Here is a 20,846-nt window from a genome sequence, read left to right on the forward strand (position 1 = left end):
ACCCATCCTGCCCACACGCCAGGCATGGTGAGAAGAGAAGGATGAGGCCCAGCCAGCAAGTCCAGAGCAATTTTAATGGGGGTGGAGGCTGTACAAAGGGCAAGGCCCACTGAAGCGGGGAAAGCCAGGTCGTGCTGCCCCCGGCCCAGGTATGGGGCCTTGGCATGGACGCCCTTCCTCCACCTCCAGCAAGAGAGAGGGTGAGCCCTTGGGGAGGAAGGAGGGGAAACCAGCTCAGCCCCAAATCCTGGTCTCTGTCCAAGCCAGGCCCCAGGACAGAGGGGGGACTGCTGGTGTCAGGGTGGGGTGGTCTCAGCAGAAAGCAGAAATGGCATCAGGCCTCTCCCACACAAAAAAAAAGCATCAAAAGTTCAGGGGCACTAGCCCCTCCCACCCCCGCCCACCCTGTACGAAAAAGTGCAAAACATTATCACAAAAAGGGGCTCTCGGACGTGCCCCTAGCCTAGGCTCCTGAGGCCCAGGCCCCAGCCCTGCCCTGCCCCGGACACCGCGTCCGGCGCGGTCGGGCCCTAGACCGGGAGGCCCTCGTGGGTGGCCCGAGGCCGGCCCGGGCTCAGGCAGAGCCATGTCATCCTGCAGGTGCCCAGCAGGCACCCCCCACCCCAAACCTCATCTCAGGGCTTCCGCCGCCCACTGCCTGCCCCTGGCCGAGGCTCTGAGCTGTGACGCTGAGCCCGGGGCTGGCTGGAGGGTTTGGACTGCAGGGAGGGACTGGAGTGAGAAGGAGGGAGTCCGTCCTCTGTGCTCCCGGCCTGGGCTAGTGCTGCCTCCACTGCATCCAGCTCCTCGCTGCCTGCCTTCAGCTTGACCCGAAGCAGCGCTGCATAGGTGCTATAGCGGGATTTCTGAGGCAGAGGGGCAGGAGCTGTGAGAGCCTGTTCTCTGCCTTCTGCCCACCCCCCCATCTGGACCAGGGAGGGCTGCCAGCAGGGCAGGAGATGGCAGGTGCCCGGCCAGGACTGTGGGATGGTCCCATGCAGGCTGGTACCCTCTCTGGGCTCTCCTGGGACCATCATCTGTAACCTAATGTGTCTTGAGCCTTTACTAGAGCTGGGGAAATGGCACGCTTGACATATGCCTCACCTTGAAACCCCAGTGGGTGTCAAATGTTATCCTTCTTGCATAGAGGAGGAAACTGAGGCTTAGATTAAGCAACCTGCCCAAGGACCTCCAGCCGGTTCCACTCTTAGAGTCCATGCCCTTCACCCTAGTGTGGGCCTGCGTGTGTGGACAGAGGCGCAGGCAGGGAGGCTCACCTCAAACTCCAGGTAGGCCTCCTTCTGCCGCTGCTCTTCAGCCTCCTTGCCCCGGCCCTTCTTGCCCAGCTGGGCGGCTCGGTGCTCCCGCAGCTCACTTGCCATGGCCTTCAGCTTGGCCTCGTGGGTCCGCACCTGTTCCTCCTAGTGGCCAGGGGGAGGCATGGCCATGGTCACTCTGCCCTATATAGTGCCTCTGTGCAGATTTTTAAAAAGATGCCCCTTCCTTTGGACAAACAAACACTATGTTTGGGTTCCCAGCTGGCAAGTGGGACCCAGTGGGGGCTGGATTTCAGCCCCTGCTCACCCCTGTGGCCAGCATCCTGGTGCAGGGGACATCTCCACGATCATACACAGCAGCCTTGAGTGCAGTGGGCCTAAGCCTAACACCCTCCATCCCACTGGCACCAGGTGGACAGAGCTGGGGCTACCTGGGAGAGGCGGGTGGCAGCGCTGGGCAGGAGAGGGCGGCTGAACTTCTTTTGGGAGCTAACAGCAGCTGGGAAGGGGGGCGCAGAGAACATAGCGGCTACTACATTGATGCGCGTGATCCAGGACTGCATCTGCTCCAGGCTCCTGGGGAGAAATCACAGCCCCTTGGGACCTGGGCCCAGGGTTTCTGTCCCAGGATGCCAGTCCTGGCTCAAGTGTGGCCTGAGAAGGAATGAAATCCAGAGACAGGGAGGGGAGCAGGATGGGAGGTGGGGGAAGGGGTCCAGGATGGGCAGGAGGAGGGCACTCACGGGGCCTGGAAGAGGAAGACCCGCCAGTCAGCTGTGCGCAGGTAGAAGACATGGGGCCTCTTGCTGTAGTCACTGGCACGAGTGGCCAGGGCATGGTGGATGCTGATGGCATTCTTGAGCTCCGTCTCTGAAAGGGCCTTCCCAGGCTTGTACTCCTCCTGCAGGGGTGCCCATCTTATCCTGGCCCCAAAAGCAGCCTGGCCCAGCCCCACCTATTCCCACCCATCCATCACCCACCAGCCAACTCAGTCCCAGCCCCAGCCCCCTGGCCTGGCCCCACACCTTCTGCAGGTAGAGGATCATGCCCTTGAGGATCCCGTGGAAGCTCTTCCAGCCCCGCTTGCCCCGAGGTGCTGCAGAGAGAAAAGACAGGTCAGGGGACCCTGGAACAGGCCCACTCCCATCCATCCCCCAGACGCCACCCCCCCGCCACTCAGCCACGTACTTTTCCTGCAGTCAGGGTCTGCATGCACCTTTCGCACCAGGGCCCCGTGCTTGTAGACAGCAGTCCCGGGCTCGGGAGTCAGGTCCAGGAAAGGGCTGGAGCCGCTGCCACTGCCCCCGCTGATCCGCTTGATGACCTTGGGGTTGGGGTCGGCCAACTCAGACAGAGAGCGTCTCAGCTCCTCCTCGTCTCTGCAGGTGTGATCACCTCAGAGGGGGCTGGCCGTGGAGCCATGACCCCCGCTTCAGTTCTGGCCTCTGCCTGCCCTGGAAAAGCTCCCCCAGTGTTTGTGGCTTGGGGGGCTCAACCTGAGGGTCCTGTCATGTCTCCAGCCTCAGATCACACCTCCCCAATGTGTGGTTCTGCCCCCTCAGAGCAGGGCACTTCCCTCAGAGTTCCCCAGCCTAGAGCTACCACTGTCCCTTCCTCCTATCAAGTAGGGCCAGCACTATCCTCTCCATTGCTGCACACCCGCAGCCCTCACGCCCTTCTCCACCAGGACATCCCCGGGTCTGCCTCTGCTAGCTCAACCACATCCAGCCCCGGGCTTTGCTCATGGCTTGTGGCTAAATGGTAGCAGATGGAAGAAGTAGCTTCCTAGTGCCACCCCCACCCCAACCCCATACATCCTGGTCTACAGGCTCAGTCAAAGAAAAAATCGGATTCTATCTTGTCACTCCCTTGCTCAAGAACCTGCAGTAGCTCCCTGTTGCCTCCCATATGGAGCCTATACTGCATCTCCCCCAACACTGTTTTTTTCCATCCCAGCCAGGCCTGCCTTCATTGGTTCCCCACCCCATACTCATTTCAGCCACCACACCTTTGCCTCCCAAATTCCAACTTCCCCTTTCCTCTTCCCAAATGCTGCCCCAACTTCATGGCCCCAGTCTCAACCCTCCAAAAGCCTTCCCCAATCGCCCCCTGCACCCTAATCCTGAGCTGTGCCTCCCCTGAGATCTCCAGTGACTGGGAACTCCCAGCTAACTGGGCAGTGAGGGAGTCTCAGTGGATAAAAGCAAATGTGAGTGATCTATGAACTGTGAAAATAAGACCTCTACCCTCAGACTGGGGACCCCAAGGCCCAAACTGGATTTCTTCCCTCAGACTAGGCTCTTCCAAGACATACTTATGAGTCTCTATGTTTCTGTTTTCTTTTCTTTTTTTTTCTTTTTTTTTTTTTTGGAGACGGAGTCTCGCTCTGTCACCCAGGCTGGAGTGCTGTGGCGCAATCTCGGCTCACTGCAAGTTCTGCCTCCCGGGTTCACGCCATTCTCCTGCCTCAGCCTCCAGAGTAGCTGGGACTACAGGTGCCTGCCACCATGCCCGGCTAATTTTTTTGTATTTTTAGTAGAGACGGGGTTTCACCGTGTTAGCCAGGATGGTGTCGATCTCCTGACCTCGTGATCCTCCAGCCTCGGCCTCCCAAAGTGCTGGGATTACAGGCGTGAGCCACCGCGCCCGACCTTTTTTTTCTTTTTTTTTTTTTTGAGACGGAGTCTTGCTCTGTTGCCCAGGCTGGAGTGCAGTGGTGCAATCTCGGCTCACTACAAGCTCCGCCTCCCGGGTTCACGCCATTCTCCTGCCTCAGCCTCCTGAGTAGCTGGGACTACAGGTGCCCGCCACCACGCCCGGCTAATTTTTTGTGTTTTCAGTAGAGACAGGGTTTCATCATGTTAGCTAGGATGGTCTCAATCTCCTGACCTCGTGATCCACCCGCCTTGGCCTCCCAAAGTGCTAGGATTACAGGCGTGAGCCACCGCGCACGGCTGAGTCTCTATGTTTCTATTGGAGGCTGCCAAGAACAGACAGCATGGTTACTTGTTTTGTTCTGTGACATCTGGGCTCCCCAGGACCTGAGAGGGCCTCTTGTGCTGCTGGTCAAGGCCCTGCTTCCAGAGGCTTCTGCTTTTCCACTAGGGTTGCCAGGGGACCTCCCTTTGATGTTTCAGCACCTCTCCTCCCACCCCAACCCACTTGTCATAACAACCCAGCTAGAGACAAGATACAGAACCCCAAATTCAGGCAGATATCTCCAAAGAAGGAAGTGAGGCAGCCTCACTGCCTCTCATGGCCTCTCACTCTCCTCCCCTGCCCCACCCAGGGCCCACCCCAGCTCTCTCAGCCTCCCCAGGCAGCCCCTTCCCCATGCCCCATCTTAGCCCCACCACACAGCCCCGGGACTCACATGGCCCACTGCAGCTTCTCATTCTTGATGGAGCTGTACAAGGCCTGGGGGGGTGGGGGAAACAAATTAGGGGGTTGTGGGTCAGTACCCCAGTGTCAGAGCTTAGAGTCTTCCCCTCTCACTTGGGAGACGAGCCAGAACTAAGGGCAAAGGGCAGCAGGATATAATGACCAAGAACACAGGCTCCAGAATGGAGACCCAGGCCCGGCTCCACCACCTGAGCTGCATGACTTTGGGCAAGTATCCATGGAGAGGAACAAACGTAGTAACATGTGGGCACAGGCAGTTAGCACAGGGCATCCCGGCACAAGGCTGACGCACAGTAAATGGTTGTTGCTATTATTATCTTTATTGTTGTTAAGGGGCTGTCCTGCTCAGATCCTGGGCTGGAGAAGCACAGCCCTGGAGGGAATGGGGAAAAGCAGCCCAAGAAATTCCCCTTCCCCCAACCATGGGCTCTGGCCTGTTTCCACAGGATGAGCCCACACATAGCATATGGGGAAACTGCGACCCCAGGATAGAGGACTCGCCCTCTCAGCACCTTTCTTCACTAATAGAGAGCACACTATCATGGCTCCCAACACCAAGACAAGCTGAGGCCTCCCCCTAACCCTGACAGCCCCAACAAGCCAAATGCCAGGGTGATCCAGTGCCCTGCCCATGTGCACACTTTCTCACCAGAGAGCGAACACTCATCTAAAAAGCAGTGGTTTTAGCTTCCAATTCCTGCATAGCCCAAACTCTGTGTGATGTGAACCAGTCACTTCCCCTCTATCCAGCTGGCCTGGGGACATTTGGGGGTTCCGGGGTGGTCAGAAGAGAGAACAGGCTCCAGGAGTGGCACGGGGTCCCCTCTTCTCTGGAGTGGCCTGGAACATGGGTCCACGCCAGCGCCTCCAACTGTGGGGGTACTTCCGTCAGCCTATCCGTGAGTGGGTGTGTCCCCAGCATGTGCATGTTGGGCTAAGTGTGTGGCGTGTGATGCTGCCTGCATGTGAGCTGGGTGCAGTGGTGACGTTGGCAACTTCCCTGTGATGGGACACAGCCTCCCCTTCACTCCTCCCAACAAACCAGTCTCTGACTCTCTCACTGCCCACGGCCATGCCCAGCCACACGGCAAACCAGGCATCCCAACTGGGCACACACTGTTCACACCCTTGTCTGGGGATGGGTGTACCCCACAGCCTCCAACCCCCGCTCCACCGCCCCCAGCACAACCAAGGCAAATCAACACATAGACCTTCCAGCACACACCCAGTCAAAACCCAGCATGGCTCAGACCCTTAATCCTCACTCACCAACTCTCTGGCCAGAAAGCAGAAGCGTCCACCAAGATCCAACCTGCAATCCTTGCCTCCAGCCTTCTAGTTCATCCCCTGCCCTGTCTCAGGACCCCTTCGGCGCACCACCACACCTCCTTTGAGGGCCCCGAACCCCATCGGTGGGCCGCAAGTCATATTCAATCTAGAAAACCCTCTTCGGTTTGTGAGGCCCACCTTGGTCCCAGGGTCTGTGCCCTCCCTGCCCCCCAGCCCGTGCCCACCTCTGGCTGCCCCTGACCTCTGTCCCTACCAGCCTACCAGGCTCTGCCCTCGGTTCGCGCCGCCCTCGGTGCCTCCCTCAAGCCGCCCCCTCAGTCGCCCCCCAGCCTGGCGTGGGCCGCGGCCCCAACGCCCTCACCGCCTTTTTCTTCTTGCGGCTCTGCAGGCGGCTGACCACCAGGTCGGTGTAGAGCACCGGCTTGAGGCTGCGCGAGCGCTGCGGCCAGCCGTAGCACAGGGTCTCCGCGCCGCGGTGGGTGCGCCCGTAGCGCACGGAGCACAGCGAGCGCGAGCGCAGCCGCCCGGCGCTGCTGTGGATGCTGTTGACGCCGATCATGCTGGCCCGGCCGGCGCGCCGAGGCCCCCGGCCATGCCCCCGCCCGCCCTCGGCCCCCGGGCCGCCCCCCCGACAGCCAGCGCGAGCGGCGCGGCCCGGCCCGAGCCGGCCCGGCTCTCAGGGACACACAGAGTGCGCGGCGGTGGCGGCGCTGTCTGCTCTGCGGCTGGGCTACAGCGGGAGGGGGGCACCGACGGGAAGGGGAGGGCGAGGGCGGGGGGCGGGGATCGCATGAAATGGAGGCGCCGGATCGCGAAGGGGGCCCTCCCCGCGCGGCCACTGGGAGGAGCCTGGGGAGGCCAGCGTGGGTGGCAGCTCCGGGGAGGCTGGGAGCGCGGCTATGCCTGGGGCTGTGACGCTGGGCGGACCCAGCAGGGTCTGGAACTCCCTTCTGGCTCGTCTGGGTTGGGGTGGTGGGAGGCGAGAGGTCGGACGCTTCCCTGCGGCCCTTTTCCACTGAGCCAAGAGGGGCCCCGAGGGAGGACGAAGGCAGGGAAGGAGCAGCCCCGACTTCATGCAGCTCACCCGCAGATACCCCCCATATATAGATCCCAAGTCACGTAACGCACCTCGATTCTGACGTACACCCCAACAAACCAGACGCACCAGTTCACGGTCACCCCAACTCGCAGACACTACCCATTTAAATGGACACTTCAAAACTTACAATCTTTAGCTCACAAACATACACCCCCTACTCAGAGGCATATGGCATACCTCAGACACGGCCAATTCAAAGATGTACACCCCACCACACATAAACATCCAGCCTACACCCCAACTCAGACACACACTCTAAATCGTAAGCCCTAAAACACAAACACACCAAGCCATACAAACCCTTGATTCACGACGCCCGGGCACACAGATGCAACTCAACTCAAGCATACACCCCAGCTCACCATGGACTTTCCCTCTCGGATACACCCCAAACTCAGAAGCCCAGCACCCCAAGCTCACAGACACGCCCTGGGACACTCCTGTGCTGTTACATGTATGTAGTTGCGCAGAGACACCTTTGTCCAAGCCTGGGGGTTTCTTCAAGTGAGTCCAGGCCTCCCTGGATAAACCACCACCACATCAGGGAGAAGAGTGAACCCATTGGACGAGCCGTTCCCTTCTCCCACCGGCACCAGCCCCTACGTATCTGACCCCTCAGTTGTGGGTCATGGAGCTGGCGCCTGGGAAGGGGGCCTGCTCACAGGGAGCCAGAAAGCAGTTTCTGGCTCCAGCTTTGCGCTAACTCGCTGCCAGACCTTGGAAAAGCTTAGTCCATCTCAGGCCCCTCTCCCTCTGGGTCCCTGCAGCGCAGCAGCACGAGAAGGGTCTTTTTGGCTGTCCACGCGGCGGGGGAGCAGTGTGGAGTGTACCCCCACTCAATCCCGGCCCCGTGAAGGGACCCCCGCAACTCCCGCCTTCCACCCCAGCACACACTGGAGGAGGGGAACTGATGAAGGCAAATGCAGGGGCCTGGGCCGCCTGCTCGCGTGTTTTCCAGAACCGGGTCCCCTCCCCCGCCGCGCGCAGCCGCGACCGCACGCATGTGCGCCATGTTCCGGGAGAGCCTGCGCGTGGGGCCGGGGGAGGGGGTGGTCCCCAGGCTGAGTCACGAGAGCCCAGGCTCCCGCGGCAGTAGCGGGGGCCGGCAAGCCCCAGCCCTGCCCTCCCTTGGACTCCGGACTCCGTCGCCGACTGGGTCCTCCATCCTTCCCCTCCAGCAACTTCTACCCTGCCCCGCCCCCCACCTTGAGCAGCTCCCTAGGGAAGTCGCCGCCGTCATTGAGGCCCTCCAGGTTCCCGATGAAGTCCCCGCAGGTCATGCGCTTCCCGATGTTCTAAGGGAGGCAACAGAAGCCTGTGAGTTTGGAGGGCCCTTGGCCTCCCAGGTCCTGAATGTCTGGCCAGGGGTTTGTTTTCTGGCTCCTGCCCGCCCGGCCCGGCCCCCACTCACGTGGCCGTGGAGATCGGTGTTGAGCAGCATGAGCGCACAGGTCAGAGTGTGGGCGCCGTCTAGGGGAGAGCTGACTTTCAGCCTTGGCTGCCTCCCAGGGACCCTTCCCACAGCCATATTCCCCAACCTCCCAGTTCATCTCCACCTGCTTTGGCCGGCAACCTCCTACCTCCTGAACCCCATTAGTGAACCCTCCCTACAAAGAGCTCCTCTTCCAATAGATCCCTCAGCAAGGACCTAGCCCTCTTCTCAGGATCCGTCCCTGGCTCCCTCAGGTACTGAGGGCTGCCCACTAGTTGCCCCAACGTTCCCTTGCCTCTAAGCCTGGACCACAAGAAAGTGAACCGCAGCACAGTCCTATAGACCAGGGCAGTCAAACAGAAACCCCACTCCAGCCAAGCACTGGCCTGCACAGGCATGCAAACTCCTGCCTCTTCACAGCACACTCAACCCTAGCAATATGCCTGCCCACATGTATAGTTCCACATACATGCAGCCATGACAGCACTGTCTGCACACATGCAAGTTCACATGCCTACACACATGTATATCTATTCCCTGCTGTACACACACTCATGCTCTTGTATACACACACAGGGCCCAGCCCATTTTGCCTCTGTGGCCAGCTAAGAACCCCCCTGCTCTCGGAACTCCTCACCCTCTGAGGACAGGGCTTCAGGATTGCACTGGAAGTATCGCTGGGAGAAGTGGGCCAGCACGCGCTCTCGTTCCTGGGTCTCACCCATTAAGGCCAGCTCCTTCAGAAACACCCTGGGGAAGGGGCAAGAGAGAGTTGCCTAGCAACCAGGAGTTTCTGGCCTCTGTCTCTGGGGTGACAGGTGGCTTTGAGAGTAGAGCAGCTGGGGTGGGAAGGGGAGGAGAGAAAGGGGATGAGGGTATGCACCCTGACCATTCACCCATCACCCCTACCCAAGGTCCCTTTACCAGGCAGCTCTGGACCTTGGTCATGCCCAGCCAGCTTGGGAAGGGTGAGGTCAGGACAGCTTGTGGGGGACAGAGGGGCTCAGAGGAGGCATCCTGGGGCCCTAACATGAAGCCTGGAGAGTGGGGGCTGTCCTCCAAAGGGTCAACACCCACCTGAGAGCTTGGTCCAGAGTCATGCCCGTGAAGACAAAGAACTTGAGGTACTCCCCAGCCACCAGTTTGCTGAAGTCATTGCTGTGGGCAGGATAGAGAGACAAGTAGGGTCTCAAGGGGAAGCGCAGGGGGTCAGGTGGGGATTACCCAATGACCTGGGGACATTAGATGGAGAGCTGCCTTCAGGATGCCCTCCCTCTGCCCCCATCCTCAGTCCCAGCCAAGTGGCTTTACTTCTTGCCAAGGTGCCGGGCCACATCAGCCTTCCTGAAGCCGTCTAGTCGGTACAGTCTCTTGGCCAGGCGCTGTGCAGCCTCCAGGTCTGCTTTCTGCCCATTGGACAAGGTGTCTGTGCTTCCCAGGGCCAGCCGCTCTGTGCTGTCCAGCTCTGAGTCTGAGTCGGACACCAGCTGGCTCAGGGGTGGTTCGCTGCCGGGATAGAACACCAGCTCAGGCTGGGGCAGGGTCCTTAGGAGCCATCCAGACCCTCCTGCCTCCAGGCGCAGAAGGTGGAGAAGGGGAGGGAGTGGAGGGACATGGGAAAGCATTCTTCTTTTTCCCTGGGAAGGAGATTAGATTCTCTCCATCAGCCTACTCTATCATTACCACCTCTCTGTGGAAGTCCTGCCTTAAATCTAACCCACATCCATCTTGCTGCTGTGGGAGTTCTGGTTGCTTCCCCAAGCTCCCAGGGGCCTACATTTGCTATTAGATGTAGATTATCTGTTCCCACCTTGGCCCTACACAGAAAATAGTCCTTTGTCTCTTAGACTATGGACAAAGGTGGAATAGATGGGCTACTACGGAGGAACTGTGGAGGGTCAGGGAAAGATTTGAGGGCAGCAGGGATACTGGTCCGAAGGCTTTCCCCCTCCTGCCTTTTAGGGAGAGGAGCCTCTCCTTGGTGCTCCCCCTCTACCCACACAGAAGCAGGCTCTGGAGTTAGGGGGTTAAGGGTCAGGGTGCGCACCCTCATTCCCTTTCTCTCCTCCCCTTCCCACCCCAGCTGCTCTACTCGCAAAGCCACCTGTCACCCTAGAGACAGAGGCCGGAAACTCCTGGTTGCTAGGCAACCCTGTCTCCCTGGCCACCCCCTCCTGTTGCCATGGCTTCCATGACTGAGAGGGTAGCTGGCAGAGGGGAGAGCAGAAAGGTTAGACTGTGAAAGGACTTCCTGGAGCTGGACGAGAGATGCCTGATTGGGCAGGGGCGACATGGGAGGGAGGCAGTGGGAGAGGCTGGTGGCTGCATCTTTGGTGAAGCCTCCAGGCTGGGTGGGGGTAAGATCACAAGAATTCTGAGCAGGCTAAAGACTCTGCCAAGGGAAGAAAGAGCCCTCCAGGAGAGCAAGAAGGGTATTCTCCGGGGATCCTTCAATGCTGAATCATGCTTTCTCAAGCCACTGGACTTGAGACCAAGAGAGGCGCTGTGAGGGACTCCCCCTCACAGCTAATGGCAGTAGTCCTCCAAATGGGAAAACAGGATCTGCATCCCCTAACCACCCCTACTCAGGGGTCAGGAATATAAACTAATCCTCACACTCAGGATCTGTCCCTTACAGCAGCTGTTTCTGGAGCCCTGGGGGCCTCAAGTCTGAGGGACAAAAGGAATTACTTACCTGCCAAGGGGTGCTGCACCCAGCCCAAGGCTGTCCTCTGAGTGGCAGGGACTAGGGGGCTCCCTCCCTGGGGCCAGCTTGGCTCTGGCCTCTGCCTCCTCCTCCTCCCCTCTCTGTGTCCAAGGACCATCAGCAGCAGAGCTGGTACCAGAATCCGGTTCAAGAGGGGCAAGTGGGGCGGGAGCTGGTGGGTCAGGCCGGGGGGCAGGGGGTTGGGGAGGCAGCTCAAAGGTGAAGAAGGGGCTCTGGGTTGGGCCAGGTGAGGCCAAGGCCTCCAGCGAGGCGAGGCTGGTATAGGAGGTGCCTTTGGCCCGGTGTGACTCCAGGATGGCTTCGAACACACAACTGAAAGAGTCAGGCCCATCAGCCGAGGGGCTGGTCCCAGGTAGAAAGGGCACAGGTGACTTGAGAGGCATCCGGCTCCCTGGCCTGCAGGGGCAGGGAGAATCTCTGATTAGGGGCCCAGATTACAGGGCTCGGGCAGAATTTCACTGAACTCTCACACTGACTCTGCTTAGGGGATTATCATCTCCTTTTCACTGGCTCCTGCCCACTAACAAAAAAGAGCCTCCAGGGTAGGGGACCAAGCTATTCAGTGCCCCCTGAGGCACACCAGCCCTACCAGTCCCCAGCACCCAGTCCCCTCCCTCCCTGCTAATCTCCCTTTCTCCTCATTTTCCCTGATCCGCTTCCCTCCTGCCATCCCATTTCTATTTCTGGCAACATCTTAGGAGAAGATGAGGCTCCAAGCGACACTGGGGTGTGAGACGGAAAGGAATGTCCCCACACTCCCCACTCTCCCACCAGGATCCGGACTCGTGCTCCTGTGATCCTGGGCTTGACTGCGGCCTTTGGCCTCTCACCCTGCCCCCTGTTCTGCTTGAACCCCTGGCCTCTTTGCTTCCCACATCCCCAGTGTTCTGCCAAGCCTCAGGCCTCTGTCTAGAATCTCCTGCTATACACCATGCCCACACCCATCTCTATCCCAAGCCCTTTGAGCCCCGCTCTGCCTGTATGCCAATGGGAAGCCACTTCCTTCTCCCACTCCCCCACTCACCGGGCCCCGTCAGAGGCCTCAAACACCTCGTCATCCACATCTTCTTCCCCGCCTGCCTCATCCTCGTCCTCATCCTCATTGCCACTGCCGAGGCTGGGATGAGGGTCAGGGCGTAGGCCGGGCCGTGGGGCAGGTGGGTGGGCAGTGCCTGGTGGACCCTCAGAGCTGGGCTGACTTTCAATGGCCGAGTCAGCCTCCTCCCGCTCAGCCAGCACCTCATCGATGTCAGTCTCGCGGTAGCACCTCAGGGGCACCGTGTCCAGGTCTGTCTCTGAGTACTTGGCCGCTTGCCCCACAGCCACCCCAGAGCCCTGCCTTGAGCCCACCCCAGGTGGAGATGGGGGGGCCTGCTCTGGGGGCTTAGCACCTGTAGTGTGCATAGGCATCCAGGTCAGGAGGTTATCCACGTCAGCTCCCTGTCCTAATCCTGCTGTAGGAGCTCTGCCCACTGCCTCATATTGGCAGGAAGTTCTCTCACTGTCTAGCCACCATTCCTCCTGCTACAAACTTAGCTTGTTCCTGGTGCCAGTGGAGCTCATTTTAAATCAAGTTCTTGTCAAATGGCTTTGAGGAACTGGGGGAAGACTAGTCTTTTTCTTTCTCTCTCTCTCTCTCTCTTTCTTTCTTTTTTGAGACAGGGTCTCACTGTGTCACGCTGAAGTGCAGTGGTGCAATTATAACTCACTGCAGCCTTGATCGCCTGGACTCAAGGGATCCTCCCAACCCAGCGTCCCCAGTAGTTGGGACTATAAGTGCACACCACTACATCCAGCTAATTAAATTTTTTGTAGAGACTCGCTATGTTGCCCAGGCTGGTCTTGGATTGCTGGCTTTGAGCAATCCTCCTGCCTTGGCCTCCCAAAATGCTGGGGCCACTGAGCCCTGCTGAGCCTCTTTTCTACTCCATGGAATGCCCCTCAATATCCTGCCGTCCCCTCCCTCCATTACTCAGCTTCCTCCAGGTGTCCCACCCAGTCCCTATCCTCCAGCCTCCCATCATAGTGCAGATGGAAAGGTTGAGGCCTGGGGAGACATTGGCTGACTCAAGAGCCAATTCCAAGGATTAGGGGAAGTTTGAAGGAGGGCTCCCTACTGAGTCTCAGTTGCTGTGGGGAAGGTCCTGCCCTGTTCTCTCTGCCTCAGTCCCAGGCCTTACCTGAGCTGGGGGGGTCCAAGGAGCCATAGAAGAATTCCCATTTGGCTCGAGCGATTCTCTGGGCATGAGAGGAAACTTCCCGGGGGGAGGACCAGGTATCCCCCTGAGCCAAGGAGGGAGACACAGGCACCCAGAGATAAAACCAGACATACAAGGACACAAGAATATGGGACAGAAACAGAAATTAAAACATGCAGGGACAGAGATGGAGGTGCAGAGACACAGAGACAAACACAGAGGGCAAGAGAGAGGCAGATTTAGGACAGATTAAAGGATTCAGAGTGAACAGCAGACAAGCCCATGTCTGACAGGAGGTTAAGCCTTGCCCCTACACTGGGGGCCCCGGGAGCCCAGGGGAAGTTGCATACCTGGTTCAGGAATCCAGTGTCAGCAGGTCCTCTGAAGAGTGTGGCCAGGCGCTCAGGGGGGCCCCCAAGCCCATTGGGGAGAGAGGAGTAAAGGCCATCTGCTCCAACCTGGGGTGGGGCTGGCGGCCCATGTACAAGGTTCCGGCTGCCAGGTAGGGCGGAGCCTCCTCTGGCGGGGAGTGGGTCTGATGTGGATGCTTCCAGCCGTAACTTCCGGTTGGAGCCAGGCCCAAGGGCTGGGGTGGGCCTGGGAGGAGAAACCCCCCCCAGATCCCAGCTCCGACTCAAGCCCCCGGGAGCAGGTAGCCCATTCAGTGGCCTCACACTGGCCTTCTCCACAAAGCGGAAGATGACCACAGAGCTCTGGGCCCCGGGTGGGGGCTGCCCAGTGGGTGAAGAGGGTGCCCAGGGTGAGGGAGCAACACGGGGTGAGGGGGGGCCACGCAGAGGTGTACAGGGTGCTGTCACACGTCCCAGTTCCCGGCCTCGAGGACCTGGACCTGCCACTCGCCGTAGCAAGGAGCCTGTGCTGCCATACATGCTGGCTGGGGGGCTCTGGGGCACTGGGCCTTCGGGGAGCCAGCGGCGTGGGCATCGTGGTGGGGAGATGGCACAGTCGCCTTCCGAGCAGAAGCGCATGGCACCCTGGGCCATGCTGGGGCCGGGGGTCAGGCTGGGGGGGCAGGGATGGCGAGGCCAGGCGGGGAGTAAGGGGGCTGCATGCTCTTCAGACAGGCCTGTAAAAGAGGAAGGGGAGCATGGGGTGAACTGCCAAGGAGTTAGATGGACAGGACAGCAGAGATAGGGAAGGGAAGGTTGGCTGGGGCCTCTGAGTACCAGGGGCCTAGCTCATCCTGGTAATATGGGATCACTGATCCCATGCCTGGGGGCTACTTTCATAGAGGCCTGAGGAGAAAAGAGTTATACACCCGGTGGGCCCCTGGCTCCTTTCCTTCTGCCTGGGGCCCTGAGCATCACCCTGGGAGGACAGAGGAAGCAACTTCAGAAGTTGAGTGAGCCCGGAGTTCTTATGGCACTTTGGAGCTACTTCTGGAATGGGGGAAGTTGGTACTCCACCCTTTGGAGAAGGGGTGTCAGCCAGCTGTCACCATCATACCGCCCTGTGACCCCTATAGTCTCTCTTATGGAGGCTTCTCACTCAGGGAAGGGAAACTCAGGACTCCTGGAAGGAGAGGGAAGAAGAACAGGGGTTATATAGGAATGCTGAAGGGCTGAGAGGCACAGCATGGAAGTGGGGAGAAAGGCCTGAGCAGAGGGTCCTACCCCCAATATATACATACTGAATGGGAAAGGGATATTCTTCTTCTTCTTCTTTTTTTTTTTTTTTTTTTTTTTTTTGAGATAGAGTTTCACCCCTGTGACCAGGCTGGAGTGGAATGGTGCTATCTCGGCTCACTGCAACCTCTGACTCCCAGGTTCAAGTGATTCTCTTGCCTCAGACTCCCGAATAGCTGGGATTACAGGCGCCCACCACTACGCCTGGCTAATTTTTGTATTTTTAGTAGAGACAGAGTTTCACCATGTTGTCCAGGCTGGTTTTGAACTCCTGACCTCAGGAGATCCACCTGCCTCCGCCTCCCAAAGTGCTGGGATTACAGGCGTGAGCCACCGCACCCGGCCAGGGACATTCTTTTCTTCATACAGGTACAGACAGGCACACACATACACAGACACACATGCACACACACACATTCATAAGGACAAATATGTCAGTACACAGTTAAACACATTCATAGGCAACACCCTCTGGCACACACAGACACAGACACACACACACTGCTCAAAGACACACCCTCATGCACTCTCATAGTCATAACAAATATGTGTGTAATGAAAAGGCACATGCTTGTTTTACACACACACCATCATCAAACAGGAAGACACAAAGAGGTACCCAAATATATACACAGGCTGTCATTCTCCAGTGCACACAGAGGTCCAGGTGTATCAGACACTCACAGAGACCTACTGCTCACAGTCACATACACATACAGATGTACACATACAGATGTACACACTCAAGCAGGGACACACACCCTCCCCTCCCCCCCACCTACTAGGGTCTCTTGAGGGGAATCTGCATCATATTCCTCTCCTCTCCCTCTCTCCCCAGGGGTAAGACAGATCCCATCCGGGAGAGACCAGAACCAGGTAAAGGGGCCTCTGGTGGCAATGCAGGGGAGGGGCAGAGGTCAGGAGTAGCAACCCTGCCAGGCAGGTTCTGGAAGCTCAACGGGGTCCCAGCGCATACCCGGCGCAGCCCCAACTCAATGCCACCTCAGTACTCACCGCTGCTCGCCCAGAGCTGGGACCGAGGAGAGACAGAGGAGAGGCTGGGCCCAGCTGAGCTGTGAAGGCAGCGCAGCTCCCGTTTGCTCCAGGCCCGCCCGCCTCTCAGTCCCTCCCCCTACCCCCTACGCGCCGCTCAGGCAACGCTAATCCCCCCCACCCCCCGCCCTCTCCCAGGGCCTGGAGCCCCGGAGGCTGCCAGCCCCCTTGGTCGCTAGGTCCCCGCTGGGCTCTCCCGCCAACCTAAGACCCGCCCCAGACAAGGAGGAGGGGGCATGGAACCCCTGGTTCTATTCCCCAGACCCTGACGTGCCCCACCCCACTTGTGTCCACGTCTGTCTCGCCCACCGCCCCTTGAGCCACACGTAAGGCCCGGCTGCACACGCGTGTCCCGCTCCAGACCCCACGCGTGTCCCTAGGAGGCTGCCACATGACCTGTTACATGCCACACGCGCTCCCGCCCCCACGAGCACGCGGCCGCTCCAAGCACACGGTATGGGTGTAGACTGGACCCGCCCCCTAAGTACAGGAGACCATCAACTATGGAAAGGAGATCTAGGGAACACCGTCTTGAACCCGCCAGGGGTTTTGAGTCTCGGACCCAGGAGACCCAACCGTGACCACCCCCCCCAGGATGCAGCAGGGGGATGTTAAATCAGATTTCAGGAAGAACTTCCTTGCTGCCAGGTGTCGTCACGCCTGCCCAGGGGTAAGAGATGACCTAGGGACTGGAAGACGTGGGCGACAGGTAACCCTTGTGCCCTTGGCCAGGGTAGAAGGGGACCCTGCTATTTTAAGAAAGAGCCGCTCGAGTTACTATGGCAACTACTCTCTTTGGGAGGGCCAGGGAGGGCAGATGGTGACCTCGGAAGGAAGAAGGGGTCTGTTCGGGCAGTCAGGGGGCGCGAGGACGTGCGAGGCGGGGGCGCGCGGGGCTCACCGCGGGGAGGGGCGGCGCGGACTCCGCGTGGTGCTGAAGGGGACAGCGCCAGATTTGTCGCACTGCGCAGGCGCAGAGGCGCGAACAAAGAGGGGAGGGGGACGAGGCGCGCGGCCGGAGGTGGTGCGCGCTCACGTGGCTCTATCTTTGCAGGGGTCAGTCCTCCTAGCTACCCCCTCCCTAAGCAGGCTGAGGAAGAAGAGGTAGCAAGCCCTCACCTAACTTGACCCCTTTCTTGTCCTTCCGCGCCACTGGCTTCTCCCTTCTCGCTGCCTTGCGGGGTGGGGAAACGTGGAAGGAATTCTGGGAAAACCAGATGTCTGGGTTCTCTATTCCCGTCTGGCTTGATTCTGGACAAGGCGCTTCCTCTCCAGGGCCTCGGTTTCCCCATCTTTAAAATGGAGAGATAGCATAGACCTGCCCACCTTTCAGAGGTGCCCGAAGCCCTGACGAGATAACAGATGAGAAGTGGTTTTCATTGTGATGAGCCAGCTGAAGCGGTTGCACCGAAGGAACGCCAGACCGTCAGCGGTGCAGCGGCCCTCGCGTCCTTCACATCCCCCCATACTCATCCCGTGGATGATGGGGGAAGGCACTACCCCTGGGGTCCCCCGGAGCGGATCCTGGGACTGGGACGTGGGGACGCGGTGAGAGGCAGTCTTGAAGCCAAGTCCAGAGGTCTGGGGCGTCACTGCCCCAGGGCGGACCCAGCCTCAGACCCTACAACTAAACCCAAGGCCAGCCGAGAAGCACTACCCCTGGCGGGCTGAGCTGAGCTCTCCTCCTTCTCAGGACTCTGGACCTTTGGAGGAAATGAAAGGGACCCAGTTGGAAATATAGTCTTTATTTGCGCCCCCTACGTCTCTCTTCCCCCGGCAGAAACGCGGCCCAAACTGTTACGAAGTGGAAGAGGCTGGATAGCTCTTCACAATTAATCAGGAATGGGAGGTTTGAGCAGGTTTACTTGATGAGGGAAAAATTATAGCCTCGCCCATTCATTCATTATTTCAACAATTACTTATTGAACACCTGTTACGTGGCAGACAGTAAGAGCCTGGATAGTTTCTCTCCGTTTTTCAAAGTCGGTAAACGCGACCAGAGGGCAGAGGCGAGGCCGGTAACCTAGGAGTCCTGGCTCCGCCCCCTCCGCGTTTGGCCTTGCCTGCTCCTTCCATCATCACTTCACTCAGAGGCGGCTACTGGCCCAAGAGGACGACAGAAGCCAGTCTCTGATGCCCACCGCATTCTCCAGCTTCGGGCCTCAAGCTCTGTAGCTGAGAAGGCGAGGCCTAATGTTACACCACCGGTCTGTTCCGCCTGTGTTTCGGGGTCTACCCGAAAAGCTTTCAGATTGGATCCTCGGTGACACGGCACTCGATTGAATAGGTCTATCTCTACAGCCCAAGGAGGCGGGTTTGGCACCGCCACTCCAAGGCCAAAGCGAGAAAATCTTACTGCGCACGCGCAATATACAGCCGATGGAGCCACCGATGGAGCCGTCCGGAGGGGAGCAAGAGCCCGGAGCCGTCAGGTACCGAGTACCGGAGGGGCCGAGAGAGGGAAGACGAACCTGCGGGAGGGTATCCGAGCCGGGGCTGGGTCTGGGGGCCGCTCTTGGGAGCTGGGGCGCAGGAGCATAACGGAGGTGGACTCGCAGGTAATAGTGGCCTCGGGACGCCGGTGCCAACGCCCCTTTACTCGCAGGCTCCTGGACCTGCCCTGGGAAGATGTGCTGCTCCCACACGTCCTGAACCGGGTCCCGCTGTGCCAGCTGCTCCGGCTGCAGCGCGTTAGCCGGGCCTTCCGGGCGCTGGTGCAGCTTCACCTGGCCGGGCTGCGTCGCTTCGATGCAGCGCAGGTGAGCCGGGGGCTGAAGCCCCGCCCCTGCCTGGGTACCGCCCCGCCTCTAGCCCAGCCCCCAGCCCCGCAGTATACCCTTCTGGACCCCCTTGGGCCGCCGGGGCTGCCCGGGGAGGGATCCACGCAGCAGGGAGTACTCCAAAAGAGCAAGTACTGGGTAGCGACTCAGAGGGAGAGTGAGGTCTCTCCTGGGAGAGCAGGAGGCTGCCAGAAAAGAACTCAGGGGCGCATAGGCGGCTGAGGAGTGCGGGACGGGCTGAGAGTTGGGGTGCCTCCCCGCCCGCAGGTGGGTCTGCAGATCCCGCGGGCCGCATTGGCCCGGCTGCTGCGGGACGCCGAGGGGCTGCAGGAGCTGGCGCTGGCGCCGTGTCACGAATGGTTGTCAGACGAGGACCTGGTGCCGGTGCTGGCGCGTAATCCGCAGCTGCGGAGTGTGGCGCTGGGCGGTTGCGGGCAACTGAGTCGTCGGGCGCTTGGGGCGCTGGCCGAGGGCTGCCCACGCCTGCAGCGCCTGTCGCTCGCGCACTGTGACTGGGTGGACGGGCTGGCGCTGCGCGGCCTCGCTGACCGCTGCCCGGCCCTGGAGGAGCTGGATCTCACCGCCTGCCGCCAGCTCAAGGACGAGGCCATCGTGTACCTGGCGCAGAGGCGCGGCGCTGGCCTCCGCAGCCTCTCTCTGGCCGTCAACGCCAACGTGGGAGACGCCGCGGTTCAAGAGTTGGCTCGGAACTGCCCAGAACTCCAGCACCTTGACCTCACCGGCTGCCTCCGCGTCGGAAGCGACGGTGTCAGGTGCCTGGGCCTGATGGGGCGGGAGGAGGGCAGTCACTTAGCCTCTGCTGGTATGGGGCGGGCTGTAGTTGTTAAAAGCCCGGACTGAGGCTTCTGAATCTTCCTGCAAACCACAGCACCCCCATTCTGAACAGAAAGGGCCTCTAGGGTTGCCTAGGCCAGAGAGCCCATAGTTTAAAAACTTTTTTGAACCAATATTTACACATTGGGAGATTTCACATAGAAAGTCGACTTCTGAGGCCGGGCGCGGTGGCTCAAGCCTGTAATCCCAGCACTTTGGGAGGCCGAGACGGGCGGATCACGAGGTCAGGAGATCGAGACCATCCTGGCTAACACGGTGAAACCCCATCTCTACTAAAAAATACAAAAAAACTAGCCGGGCGAAGTGGCGGGCGCCTGTGGTCCCAGCTACTCAGGAGGCTGAGGCAGGAGAATGGCGTAAACCCGGGAGGCGGAGCTTGCAGTGAGCTGAGATCCGGCCACTGCACTCCAGCCTGGGCGACAGAGCCAGACTCAGTCTCAAAAAAAAAAAAAAAAGAAAGTCGACTTCTGGCTTTTCTTCAACAAGGGGGAAACCTTGCAATCCTAGGTGGAGCTGAGGGCCGAGTTCCCCCCCTTAAATGAGACGGGAAGTCTCCAGCTCACTGGAAGCCAATCCAGGTGCCTCCCTTGTGTAGGGACGGAAAAAGTATGCCCCTGCCCCGAGCTGGAGGGAGACTGGGATTTTGCCAGAGCCAGTCCGAGGCTGAGTGAGCCCGGGCTCCCACCTTACCCCACCAAGGGTGTGGTGGCTTCATGCCCCTAGCCTCACCCTGCTCCTCCCTCAGGACATTGGCCGAGTACTGCCCCGCGCTGCGCTCGCTGCGGGTGCGGCACTGCCACCATGTGGCGGAGTCCAGCCTGAGCCGCTTGCGGAAGCGCGGCGTGGACATCGACGTGGAGCCGCCGCTGCACCAGGCCCTGGTGCTGCTGCAGGATATGGCTGGCTTCGCACCTTTTGTCAACCTGCAGGTCTGACGCGCCTGCCAATCGGAGCACAGCTGGACTGTGTGGCTGGGGCCTGACACTGAGCTGTAGGGAACCTGAACTGTGGGGACCTCTGGTGAGAGGCCAGTGCCCTGCGCCACCCTGGAGCTTCAAATAAAGAGCTTTTTACCCCCTCTTGCCT

At 59.6% G+C, this 20,846-nt stretch overlaps 2 protein-coding genes across 4 annotated transcripts; one reads left to right on the forward strand and one right to left on the reverse strand.

Annotated features, from left to right (window-relative positions):
- Positions 1 to 55: 55 nt before the first annotated feature.
- PSD (pleckstrin and Sec7 domain containing) lies at positions 56 to 17,318 on the reverse strand. 3 transcript variants are annotated; one of them, XM_050804106.1, is made up of 18 exons: positions 17,245 to 17,318; positions 16,087 to 16,145; positions 13,777 to 14,513; positions 13,409 to 13,511; positions 12,253 to 12,619; positions 11,196 to 11,624; positions 9,812 to 10,006; positions 9,578 to 9,658; positions 9,138 to 9,250; positions 8,480 to 8,538; positions 8,274 to 8,363; positions 4,651 to 4,694; positions 2,466 to 2,656; positions 2,303 to 2,373; positions 2,021 to 2,178; positions 1,709 to 1,853; positions 1,278 to 1,421; positions 56 to 866 (listed from the first exon to the last, which is right to left on the reverse strand). In XM_050804106.1, the coding sequence occupies exons 3-18, from the start codon at positions 14,428 to 14,430 to the stop codon at positions 636 to 638; spliced, it is 3,075 nt and encodes a 1,024-aa protein (XP_050660063.1). In that variant the 5' UTR covers positions 14,431 to 14,513; positions 16,087 to 16,145; positions 17,245 to 17,318; the 3' UTR covers positions 56 to 635. The 3 variants fall into 3 exon arrangements, with proteins under 3 accessions (XP_050660063.1, XP_050660064.1, XP_050660065.1); XM_050804107.1 differs by lacking the exon at positions 17,245 to 17,318 and adding an exon at positions 17,027 to 17,096; XM_050804108.1 differs by lacking the exon at positions 17,245 to 17,318 and adding an exon at positions 16,405 to 16,502.
- On the forward strand, positions 16,575 to 20,838 carry FBXL15 (F-box and leucine rich repeat protein 15). Its single transcript, XM_050804179.1, has 5 exons — positions 16,575 to 16,795; positions 18,427 to 18,557; positions 18,731 to 18,884; positions 19,173 to 19,678; positions 20,506 to 20,838. Exons 1-5 carry the CDS (start codon positions 16,721 to 16,723, stop codon positions 20,693 to 20,695), a joined length of 1,056 nt encoding a protein of 351 aa, XP_050660136.1. The 5' UTR covers positions 16,575 to 16,720; the 3' UTR covers positions 20,696 to 20,838.
- The last annotated feature ends 8 nt before the right edge of the window (positions 20,839 to 20,846 follow it).

This window comes from Macaca thibetana, chromosome 9 (genome assembly GCF_024542745.1).
Source record: "Macaca thibetana thibetana isolate TM-01 chromosome 9, ASM2454274v1, whole genome shotgun sequence".
NCBI classification, from domain to species: domain Eukaryota; kingdom Metazoa; phylum Chordata; class Mammalia; order Primates; family Cercopithecidae; genus Macaca; species Macaca thibetana.

What these genes read in the sequence shown, in the direction of transcription:
- PSD (XM_050804106.1), bottom strand. Translation starts at nt 14,430, where the DNA reads ATGGCCCAGGGTGCCATGCGCTTCTGCTCGGAAGGCGACTGTGCCATC. An exon ending in TCCCTAGGGAGCTGCTCAAG is followed by an intron (nt 4,695 to 8,273) that starts GTGGGGGGCGGG and finishes CCACCCCCCCAG; the next exon opens with GCCTTGTACAGCTCCATCAA. An exon ending in CTGCCACCCGCCTCTCCCAG is followed by an intron (nt 1,422 to 1,708) that starts GTAGCCCCAGCT and finishes CCTGGCCACTAG; the next exon opens with GAGGAACAGGTGCGGACCCA.
- FBXL15 (XM_050804179.1), top strand. Translation starts at nt 16,721, where the DNA reads ATGCAGCAGGGGGATGTTAAATCAGATTTCAGGAAGAACTTCCTTGCT. An exon ending in GTCGTCACGCCTGCCCAGGG is followed by an intron (nt 16,796 to 18,426) that starts GTAAGAGATGAC and finishes CTATCTCTACAG; the next exon opens with CCCAAGGAGGCGGGTTTGGC. An exon ending in CAAGAGCCCGGAGCCGTCAG is followed by an intron (nt 18,558 to 18,730) that starts GTACCGAGTACC and finishes CTTTACTCGCAG; the next exon opens with GCTCCTGGACCTGCCCTGGG.